The sequence below is a fragment of the Rhea americana genome, unplaced genomic scaffold (genome assembly GCF_003343005.1).
Source record: "Rhea americana isolate MKP2758 unplaced genomic scaffold, rheAme1 scaffold_34, whole genome shotgun sequence".
Lineage (NCBI taxonomy): Eukaryota > Metazoa > Chordata > Aves > Rheiformes > Rheidae > Rhea > Rhea americana.
Window position 1 is genome coordinate 1,426,164 of NW_028186468.1, and position 12,096 is coordinate 1,438,259.

Genomic DNA, 12,096 nt, shown 5'->3' on the forward strand with positions numbered 1-12,096 from the left:
CGGGGCGCGCAGCGCCGCGGCTTGTTGCCGTGGCGGCAGCAGCGCGGGGCGCCGGGGCCTTGGCGCGGGGCGCGCTCAGAAGCGCTGGCTGCGCCCGGGCTTCGCTCCAAGGGGGCGACCGCGGAGGAAAACGGGAAGCGCCGTTTCGGCCAGGCATCGTTCGCTCCCGTCTCTGCTGCAATTTGATTTCTTTTTCCCTTGCAGTACTTACTTTTGTAAGATTAATGATACTAGTCCTATGAAGAAATGCGTGCATACCGAGGGACTGATCCCGTGAATGCGTGTGTTTCCATACAACTTTACCAGCACAAGGAACACCACTTTTAAGAGAGATCCGAAACTTTCCTGTACTTCTGAAAGAGAAGCAGACCCAGGCAAATGGATAGAACAGGTGTGCAAAATGTTCAGGTATAGTCCTAATGTAGCACCGTAAAGAGGGTTTAGGTGTCAATTAATGGTTCATAACTGTAATGGAAACGTGCAGAACACAGGCAGGGATCTAGTAAGGATTCCAAGTTATAACAATAACTTGTTATTGTATGTTTTACTCCACCACAGTACTTGCTGAACTAGTTCTCACCTAACCCCCGGTGCCTGATGGTACAGTCTGACTTGTATATAAAATGATTTGTTTCTGTGCATATATGCCTGTCTTGCAGGTTTGCATAGCAATATAGTTCCTCACAAAATCCCAAAGTAGTTTTGAAGAGATTTGACCTCCCATCTCAGTCACTGACCAAAACAGAGATGCTGTTCCTTAATCTGATCCAAAGTCCTTCACAGTAGCTTAGATGTAATTTTATTATCCACTTTATTCTATTTAGTGGATATTAAATTGCACAAAGAGCTTTTCAGGGCTAGCCTAGACCACCACAGAAGAGGTGCCCAAAACTGATTATTTAAGTAATGTCTCTAATGTGATTAAAGGTGAAAATCATTATATACAGAAAGTGAAAATAGTATTATGATGATATTCATGGTTTCGTGGGAGCTAGCATGTGACCTCATTCAGATGCTTCATCGAAGTGGGGAACAAGTTCCTTTAGTATGTCTAACCAGTAAGACCAACAGAGAGATCTCTGCAGAGTCCAGAAGCCTTTTGATAAGGCTCAGCATGCCTGAGGTTTCCTATAACGCTATTTTATTTTCTTAAATTAGAAAACAAAAGCAAAGGACAAAGATCCAACTTTCAGTGCACACTTTATTTACTCCTCCAAAGAGTTCAGAAAATACACCACTTAGGACTGAGTTCAACATCTATTCTAGGGTGAAAAGAGTGCAGAGCCTTAAGAAAGATCCATAAGACAGTGTATAAAGGCCTTCCACTGCACACGCATTCAGGAAACTCTCTAGGCCTCTGTCAAAACTACTTATGGGAACTGAATTTTTAAATTAACCTGCAGTGGAGCATGTAACATTGTTAGTCCTACATAAACATTTTTTTTCTTATTAGAGTACTAGTTCTCTGAAGTGGAGAGGAAGATAAAAAATAAACCTCCCTACAATAAAGGTTTAGTCCTGCACTGCTTATGCACAAGAACAGTTCTGATCTGGGGAATCTCCCCAATTTTAGTTAGGACTTGCACATCATATCCTTTTTGCAGATCATGTGTGTTTAAATCAACCAAGGTGTATGTATATGCATAGAGCTAGTGGGAGCTTTGATTGTTTCTCTTCTAGTTTTTAAGAAGACTATATGGCTTTCCATCTTGATGTACAGTTCCTAGTATTTCAGATGACATCCTAGCTGCACTGAAGTCAATGGTAATTTTGAAGTTGACCTCAGTGTTACTAGAACTTCCCCTTTTGTATTTTATAATTACTTCTCTGAATGTGACAAAAAAACTTCCAAGGTCAATTTTTTGGGATGGGGCATTACTTTAATATCTTCTTAAAGCTGCTTACTCAATCATGGTATTAGGTTATGAAATAAGCAATTCAAACTCTAGGCAATTCAAGCATTACAGCAAATGTACTTCCTTAAAAAATAACAGCATCTTCGTTTTCACTCTTTAAGCTACGAGTGTAATTAACTTGTTCATAGCATACCCTAGACCAAGCCCTCTGTTCTGAACACAGCTCTCCAGCTGTGATTGGTGATAATCTTGCAACTTCCAGTTTCACAGCACTGCAAACTTTGCAGCTTTAAAATGATTAGGCTTAAAAATTCATACTTTTGTAAAAATTAAAACTTTTKTAAGGGCTTTTTTCACAGTTACTTCCTGTTTTGTGAGCCTTTCTGGCTCAGTTCACATTGCCATAAAAGCTAGAAATTCGCAACTATTTAAACAAAACAAATTTTCATTATAGGCAAAAAAAATCTGGTTTATGTTAGCTATTTACAACTTTGAATGAATAACATGCTTCTTTATAATCATTGTGCTGCTGTTATAGTTGCAGTCACATTAAGAGCATACAGAAATACTTAYACGCCTCTCAGGCAGGCATGAAAAAAAATGCTCACGAACTTTAGATCCTTGTGGTTAGGAACAGTCATAGGAAAGGGGAGAAACAAATTCACAGGATGGTGGACACTGTTGATTTCAAAAACCCTAGTTAATAGCAAGAGAAAAGGAGAATATCTTTGTTATACTTCCCAGTATCTTAAATCTAATTTAGCTGACACTTTCCAAGAAACCTTAGGACTGATTTTAATTACTTCTCACAGGCTTGTAGAAAAGGGGTTTCTCAAAATTGTTAGCTTTTTTTTTTTCCGTCTATTAGAGCTTTCCCTGCAAAGGTAGATACTTTGAACTTGGTTGAAGAAGTAAAATGTAGACATAGTTCAGTAGAAATCACATAATCTCTTTCTCTATATATAAAATCAGATATAGTTCCTCTGGTAAAACCTCACCTCAAAATTGATATACTACAAATGCAAAACTTCTACTTGTACTGTTTGCTTTCTACTTATAGGAATATCATTCATCAAGACATAAAGATACAGTCCTTAATTACATGATCACATACTATCTTTCCTTTAGATCCAATTCCTGTTTTTCCTGTACTGCAAATAAGCTAAACCGTTCTCGGGAAAACAGAATTATTTTGTTGTTGGCCTTTCTACAAAACATTAAATGAGCATAAGTACTTCAAAAGTATTAAGTAATTTGATACCACCTTTGATAACACCTTTCTGAGACAATGGCATGGTATTTTGCCTATATGCAGATAGGAACCTGATGCGCAGGAAAAACAAAAGGCAAAAGTACCCATTTAGTGTTAAATAAGAGGTACCTAAGATGTGATTTTAGGAGTATTCGGCATTTGGTAGCACTTGAAGTTTTCCAAGTACAGCTTCCACTGATCTCAGCTGCAGTTTTAACTGTTCAACATTTTAACAGCGAGTCAAGCGAGGCTGCGGAAAAATGAAATACGTGACCAAGTTGCCAAGTGACCGAAGTATGACCGAGGTATGCCAAGCTGGCCTAAATAACTCGAAAAGCCTCCACTGAACACGGTGTGGCACAAGTAGGACTAGAATTCAGTTACTGTAGCGGCGTCCAGCTACCTTAATCGGGAGATTTTATTTCTTCTCTTGTATTATTCTGCCGCAGTTGCTAACTGTATTTCAAAGAGCGAGTGCCCAGCGCTGTCCCCCGCGCCCTCACCCGGGCCTGCTCCGCTCCCGCCGCCATTTCCTCGGGACGTGTCGCCGCCGCCGCCATGTGGGGCGCCGCCGCCTCCCCCCGCCGCTGCCGCTCTCTGGCCCGGGGCGGCGGGCGCCGGCAGCCGCGCTCGGCTCCCGCCCCGCTCAGGCACCGCCTCTCCCCGCCCGGCGACGCGAGGGGCGGCGTAGGAGCCTCGCGGCGAGACGGCGGCGGCGCGGCTTCCTCCTGCTCTCGGCCCGGGCGTGTGTGTGAGTATCCGCCCCAGCTGYCCGCGCCGTCACCACAACAAACCCCGCGGCGGCGGCGGCGGCTCCGGCTCTCCCCGGGGCGCCGGTGGGGCCTGGCGGCGGCGGAGCCCTCGCTGCTCCGCGCCGGCGCCTCCTCCTCTTCCTCCTCCTCCTCCTGCGGGTGCGCGGAGAGACGGTGCGTGGCGGGAGGCAGCCGGCGTCTCCCTCCGCGCCCGGGCTGGTCTGTCCCTCAAATGCAAGATGGGAGAGAGTCGTTTGTTTAATTATTTAATTTAATTTACTATTTTATTTTTATTAAGCAGGGATTTCGCTGTCTTCCTCCTCGGGTCCCTGCCGGAGTGACCCCTCCGTAGGTGTCTCTGGAGCGCGTGCTGTACTCGGAGCTCTTCCCGCCGCCTCCGTGCGCGGTGCCYGCGCGTCGGGCAGGCCGGAGCGCGGCGTGTCCGTGAAGCTGCCGGGCCGCAAGGGATGCGGAGGCGGTGGAGAAGGGCGTTAGGAAGCGATGCTGGAACAGAGTTGGAGAGCGAAGTGTCTTATAAAGCGCCCCTGTGAAATGCGCGGTTGTCAGGTTCAAGTAGTGGAAATTAAGTCAGCTAACGTGATTGTGGTAAACAGCTTAAGCTCGAGTGCGGTAAATCATCTCAATAGTCACATCTCCGTTTCTCAAGTTTCCCCAGATCGACAGTGCTGCACTCTCCACTGCCAGCTCCTCAGAGGAGGCTGTAGCCTGGAAAAAGGAGCAGTCCCCGTTTCTGCGGGGCACCTGTGGAGTCGTTGGCACCTTCAGACCCCAAAATAAAAGCCTCCAAAAGAGGTAATGCTAGCTCCTGGGCCACTGTAGCAGGTATTCTCTATGCAGCACCTGCAGTAAAGCAGAATACCAAATTCAGTCCCAGCACGTCTCAGGATACAATGCAGTAAGCAGCAGTGTGTGTCATGCTTGTAAAGCTCTCTTTGGTCTAGAGTTTTCACAGCATGTTAAACCATGCTAAACTACATTTGCAAATGTTTTTAGTTTCCTTATATCACAATGTTATTTATAATCATATGACTTTTATGGCTTGCTGAAGTTTTTCCCCTTACGGTTCTGTTAAACATGATTTTCCGGAAGATGKTTTTATTATAGTATGCAAGGGACTACTGCAGAATTGTTGGTTCRTATGTCTCAGGATAACTGTACCAAAACTAGGGAAAATATGATGGTATGATATAGTTAAGTCTAATCTCCATGACTAGTTTTCAGGAGATGTTTACATTTGTTCTTTCTTACTATAAAACATATATCTAATTCTTTGCATGTTGATACTTAGTTTCAGAAACAAATACTTCTGTAACCTTTGGTTAAATTGTCTATGCGACATTCATGCAAACATAGCGAGAAAAGTGTATGGGATGTAATTAATATAATAGAAATGGATAGCAGTGACTTCTTTTATATCTCTTCTTTTCTTGTTATGCTGTATGCAGTATAGACCATCAAGTGAGGTTGTGCAAATTCTTGTTTCCATGAAAAAAAAATAATCTCTCCCTTGTATAGAAATTGGTTGTTGTTCAAACTTGTCAATCCTGCCTCCRAGGCAGAATAAAGTTCCATTAAAAAGTGATTTTTTTCAGAGAATTTAATTGGAAACAAAAGTGCAGTCTAGTAGTGCAAAAATGCATTACTAGAAAATTGTTCACTGGCTGCTAGCAAAAGAATGGGTTGGTTAAATATTCAGTATCTAAAACTTTGAACTCAGCTGTTCGAATGCTTTCAAGCTCTCCTACCACTTTTTTTTCTAGTTTTCCTGTTGTGCGCATGTTTTTCCTTTTGCGTTTTCTATGTCTAGATAATCCTTGCAATGATGTGGAATGGAGACCAGAGAAAAAGAGAGAACAAGCTATTTGAGGACATTCTTTTCCTTTTCTCAGGATTCTGAGCTTGTATAACCTCCTTGGTTTTGTTTTGTTTTGGGCTTCTTTCTGTACTTAACCATGTTTAAAAGGGCATTCAGAGGATCACATGTTTCAACRTAAGTCCTAGGCTCAGAGGACTACCAAGACCGCAGAGCCTTTGAGATTTCAGAAGTGTACTTGGCCAATCCATTCTAAGACTTCTCCCAGCAAAACATGCAGGTGCTTCTCCAAGGAGTCTTTCAAAATTCTCAGGCTAGGTGGAATATGTTTTTCTGTGGCGTGAGTGGGAGAAGCATTTACAAGTTTTCTTTAAGTCTACCCAGCCAGGAGTGGGCTGATAAAATAACAAGTCACAGATCAGTGATGGGTGTTTGTTATCTTGAAGTGTTTCATTTTAATGACATAACAAATCCCAGGAAACCCAAAGTTGCAAGGAATTTAAAGGAAGTTCAGTGTTTTTAGCACTTTATCTGTGTTTTTGTACAAATATTTCTCATTGAGGACATGAACAAGTCATAAAAATATAGTAGAGAAAGGGATCTCAAGAGGTCTTTACATCATTTCCACTCTATGAACATTCAGAGACAAAGTACATATAGTTGGACTACTCCTGATTATTATTTGTTTAAGGTCTTCTTTGTGCACCAGTTTAATGACTGCATTTCTGTACTTACCCCCTGCTCACTTGTACCAGTCAGTCCTYCTTCCTTTCATATGAAAATATCTTCACTGAAAAATTGATTACATCTTGTCAGAACTTTAGTGACTGTAGAGAATGTGACCTCTGTATCTGTAAAACTGTATGTGTATTTTCCAAACTGTGATACAGGTGTTTGCATGCAGACACAGAATTCAAATCTTCTTGATTTGTGTGGGAACACAACTATGCAAAGCGTTGATGGAAATGCTGATGACATAGCTCTTTGTAGAGTCAGGTCACTAAGCACACTAAATCTGTAACATTAGAAGCACAGGTAAACTTACAGTTCAGGGAGCTTTTTTGGGTGTTGGAGACAGTTCACATGTTGTGCTGCTTGGTAAGGAGGCCCTGGTATTCTGCAGTACGTTTAGATTTATATGTTGCTGAGCTCCATCAGTAGTTTGTGAAATGGTATAGTCAGTTTTTTTTTGTGGTCTTGCTATCTATTTCTCGGACTGCCACAGACGTAAATCTGGGAAATGTCGAGTTAAATGGCATGTGCCCTCCTAATAGGTGGCTGGCTCTTGGATGAAAGTTTCAGTGCTCTTGAACTATGTTACAGTTTTATTCCTGAACTCTGGCTTCCCAACAGTAATGGATGGGTGTCTGTAGATCCTAAACATTTYTGGGACATATCTCTACTGTTCGCAGTGAGTCAGGCAGGAGTGCAGACTGGGCACAGCAGGTCTGGTACCATCGGAGGATAATGGGGAAATTATTGAACAAATATTGGTGAAAGAATTGCTCTTTCTCACTTACTTCTGGTCYGTCATGAAAGAGGGGCTGATGTTGTGTATCAAATATGAAATGATCAATGGTGGTTTGAAAGCTTAAGGAGGTGTAAAATGATCTTCGCTGAGACTTGGGCCACCTCTCACTGTGTACTTCTGGAGGCARTTGATCAACATGGAAGCACTGCTGCTGCAGAGCAGGGGATTGATGTCAGTTGTCTGTTGCTTAGAAGCCATCAGTGCCCAACTTTTGTGGTTTACTGCAATTGCTCCGTTTAGTCTTGGCAGATCCCTAGCTGGAACTGATGTTTGAGTGAATCCTTGCTTTAAATAGATAGGAGACTCTGGAATTTCTTTTGGGACCATTTTAAAGAGAATCAGAGTACTTTGGCACATCTCCAGTGGGCTACTTCTGGTCAGAGTTGCTGTTTTGAGGGCATCTCTGAGCCGTCATAGGCTTGAGAGTTGCTGGAGTACCTATTGCAGCATACAAAGACAAGTCCTCCCCTTAAAGTGTCCAGCAGAGAAAACCAAGGGTAACAGGAAAAGGGGCAGCAACCRTTGGACATACTGACTCCATAGATTGGAGGTAGCTGGCCTTTCCTCCTTCCTCTTCTGAGCTAAGAGGAAAAAAAATGGTGAAAGGCATTGGAAAGCCACTTGAGAATCGTTTGGACAAGTGATTTCAGATGCACTAGTAAGGCAAATAGTAGTTCTGTTCTGAGCTTGAATTAGGCCATGTCAGATTTGGCATGTAAGGGTCAAATGATGTTTATATGGCCTTTTCAGAGTGCTCATTTTGGGTCACTTGGTTTTGACTCAAGTCCATTACTGTCTCATCAGTCAACATCCACACACAGTTTATCATCAACCAGCAGGAAATGCTTCTATATAGGTTCTCATCTGAGCAAAGGGATTCACACTCATGTAGTTAAATCCAGRCAGTTAGCAGCAGTTACAAGTAACCTGTTTACCTCTAACTAGACAGAGCCAGATTTTTCTTGGGAGTGCACAGTGAAAGGGTAAGATGCAACAGTTCCAGGTTGCAACATGGGAAATTCAGGTCAGAGAAGAAAGATTTCACAGTGAGGGTTGTTAAGCACTGGTACAGGTGCCTGCAGAGGATGTGAAGTCTTTGCTTCTGAGCTTTTTTCAGAACTTGGCTAGGCAAGACTCTGAGCAAAACTTGATTTAGCTTTGAAGTTGGCCCTGCTTTGAACAGGGGGTCTGAACTAGACAACCTCCAGAGGATCCCTTCCAACCTTTTTTTATCTAATTCTAGCTCCTGTATCTGCTCTCTGTGTTTTGCAGTATGGAGTATAGTAACTTACTTGTGTCTCTGCCTGCCTTTCCGTCTCAGGGTGCCAAAACAAGTCTAATGGAGGGTGTATATGTGGGTGGAGGAGCAGAGTTTGGACAGGTTTGTAGTGCTGGACCTTTAATCTGAGCTGAGGTTTTAAATTTTGCAGGTTAGTCATGAACCTATTAGTTTGGATTGGGGAAAATATGGTAGAAAGGTGAGGGAAACTYGTACCCAATCTTGGAGGGCATGAGGTGCACGAAACAGCTGTAGCAGGTCCTGTGCTCTGAGCTTAGAAAATTAGAACATTAGTAAAAGCATGAAGAAAGCAGGTTGTTTCATTCAGTGGGGGTTTCCCTTGAAGGGAAATAGCTCCCTGAGAGATATTCTTCCTCCTTTGCATGCTCTGTTGTTTTAGTAGCAAAACTGAAATCTTTAATTAAAGAGGAGGTAGGTAGGGTTGGGTATGCATGATTTGGCACGTGGTTGGGAGCAGCTGTGCTTGCTGATCTTTACTACTGTTTTTGATTGTATCTGACAACAAACTAGGTTTTAAAACATGTTACCTTTTTCTATGTTTACCCTCTTTATTTTAGCAGACTCTCAGATGTTGCACTTATCTAATCTTACAATTTTTATTGCTCTCTTCTGGACTTCTTTCAATTTGCCCCCCCCCCCCTTTTTTTTTCCTCAGCCAAAAATGAGAGGGGGATGCRTTTGAACTAGTGCTCTTTTGCATGGTAACTCATTTACTGATTGTCATTTATGAAACTGGTGGTCAATTGATAAGTTTTGCCTTTTTCACTCCTGTGAAGTGTACCATGCAAAGTGGTGATTTGGCAGTCAGCATTATGAAGAAAACAGGACGCTTGACAGARGGGGAGCAATGAGTAAAGAAGGTCAGAGGACTTTGGAATTTCCTAAAGAACATCTGCTATTGAAAGTACAAAACCTTTTAATTAAATACTTTTTGCCTTCTAACCATTTAGCCCACAAACACTTGTTCCTGCTCCCTGAGAGTAGGAGGGTGGGAGCCAGCTCTGAAGAGGTAGAAATTTCCAGTTGAAAGGAGAGGTATCATGTGTGGGAACAGTAATTGTTTGTACAGGCTGGGGAAAAAGTTGCTTAATTGGTTAGTTCTTATCAAATCAATTATAGATGGTACTTGCAAAGCAAAACTAATAACCCTAAACCAGAAGGTGCCTAAGTGGAGCTGAATACGGCATTATTAATGCTTCTGATACTTTGCATGTGTGTTTGTTAAGACGTCTTAAAATGATGTCTTTTCCCCTTTTTGTTGCAAAGAACATACTGTTGACTCATCTTGAGTGTACTATGAGTGTACGTGCCTCTGTGGTGGTGCACAGTATGCACAAAATAACATCAGAAGCTTCTGATTCAGCACACAGCATGCTTATGGGGCCTATTTTCCTTTTAATAAATACCAAAATCTTAAGAAGTCTTGAAAGCACTCAGACCTTCAGAGGATGCATAGCATATCAGTTCCCTGTATGTGATGTTACATTCTGTATGCTGGTAATTTCCTTCAGGTGTTACTACATAGAGAGGAAGGGTGAGTTTTTTTGGCTTTTTTTTCCTCCTGTATGAAGTGTTCTATTTCTTAATTATGAAAGCAGAGTGATTAAAAGAACAGAAAAGAAAGTTGCTCACTACTTTACTTTAATGGAGAATGTTTTCTTTTTTCCTGTGGTTTATTTCAGTAGTCTTTGATGTGTGTGATTAAAATTCTCTGCATATAAAAAAGTGAGAGAGTGATTGCATAACTTTTTTTAAGTTTTAACCAAAGTTAAAATACTTTGAATCCTGTGCAGGTACTATTGTACTTCTTAAGCTTCAGTTTATAATGTTCAAAAAAATGTTATCAAAAGGCACAACACGTTCAAACATGGAAACACTTGTTGATTCTCTGTTTTAGCAATTGATAACTCAGCAGAGCTCTACATTTCCCCTAGAAGTAATTTTATGTTCTACACAGTATATAAATGTGTGTGTGTGTTATTAATTGGTCRTGGTTTATTTGCAAATTTTCTTCTTCTCTCTAAGCTGGCAGATTCCAGCTCCCGTAAAGCCATTCTAGAATGATACATGAGGGGAACAGGAACAAAAAATAAAATCCCTTCATCTGTTTCCTCTTGTTACCTTTAATGGAAACTACAAAATTAATTAATGTTTAGTTTGTGAATGATTAAGAGTATCAGTGAGAGAAATTAAGCAAAGCAGCACGTCTGTTTTTCATTAAGAGGAAGGCTCAAGTATTCAAGAGATTGTGCCAGCAAAGYGGAAGGAGCATTTAGGAATGAAATGACTTGTGTTATCAGTGCTGCTCCTTAGGCAGAGTCAGTTTGCTGAACTGCAGTTTTATTGGTAACAGTGGTTGTCCATTAATTAGTTATTGCCTCAGTCTTAATGGAAAATGGCTCACTGCCCGGTCAGCTCTTTGTAAGTCATGTGGAGTGGGAACATGCATGCTTCTTGGCTGGTACTTGTGGTGGAAAGGAGCGTGCAGGCCCCTTGCTATCTTTTATCACCTTTTTGTCACCTCTGCTCTGCTGTCCTGCCACTATCTTAAATTAATTCTCTTCCCCCATTAAGAGATCATGTTTAACAATGACAATGTATATTATTGCTGACAAAATACTGTTAGTTTCATCTCCTTTGCAGAATAGAGTAGTGATACATGTCTGTGTATATTTAGTTTACCTGTGTCTTATATTGAACAGAATTTTCTGTTTTGAGCTGGTCTGTCTCCACCTGCTCCACCTCCTCCAAGCCTGTTTTTGCTTAATCTCCTTATACTCTTACGTGTACAGCAATGCTAACAGAATATCAAATACTATGTGCTTGAGACAAGTGAAATATGCTATACTTTAGCAATCGGTCATGATTGATGTATTTGAAGCTACAAACTGGAGGGATGCTAGTGCATTAAATGTCATCATAAAGAAGAAGAAAGATTTACATTTAAATTTTCTTCATAAAATTGACTTTGCTCAAGTCATACTACTTAAATAAATAATGCATGTTCTGTAGTCTACAGGTAATGCCAAACAATTCTGTCTTGTTCCCTTCTTTTGGGGGTTATATGAGMTATAAATGATGCTGTGTTGTTTCCTTCTGATTTTTTTTTCTAATTGTACAGGCTTTGATGTATTAAAATGCATTGTTCTTTTATGAGTCCACTCTAGGAATGCATGCAAGAGATGAGTATTGCAGATCATACAAGCTCTCTGAAGCCAGGGACTGTAGGAAGTGACATACACACAAAATAATTTCCAGATTTCATATAAAATTTCAAATTAGGAGTTCCCAGGTGTTTTATTCTGCTTATACCCTAGTTTTGTAGCAGTTAGGTGCTTTGAAGAGTTTTTTTTTTTCTTTCTTTTTTTTTTTCACCAAAGTTGACCTCTGCTTTTATTGTTCAGTAGTACTTTCAGCTTTTTATAATATCTAACCTTATCTTCACTTTTTTTGGCTTTGTAGATCGTAAAGCCACAGGAGATTCCACACATCCTTACTGCTTAAACTGCTTCTGAGTTTCATGTTGTCCTTGTATGGCAGTGCATAATTTCAAATTCCTGAAACTGAGCAG

The 12,096-nt window shown here is 41.3% G+C and overlaps 1 protein-coding gene across 6 annotated transcripts in view; it reads left to right on the plus strand.

The window, feature by feature from the left end:
- Positions 1-213: 213 nt before the first annotated feature.
- Positions 214-12,096, plus strand: part of CFAP97 (cilia and flagella associated protein 97) — a 35,446-nt gene continuing 23,563 nt past the window's right edge. The window contains exons 1-2 of one of the 6 annotated variants that reach the window (XM_085311357.1): positions 3,814-3,859; positions 4,528-4,673. Coding sequence is in view for 1 of the 6 variants with exons in the window: in XM_085311355.1 (XP_085167481.1) it covers positions 379-391 (13 nt within the window). In the remaining 5 variants the exon portion in view is untranslated. The other 5 variants (XM_085311358.1, XM_085311355.1, XM_085311360.1 and 2 more) reach the window with 5 other exon arrangements.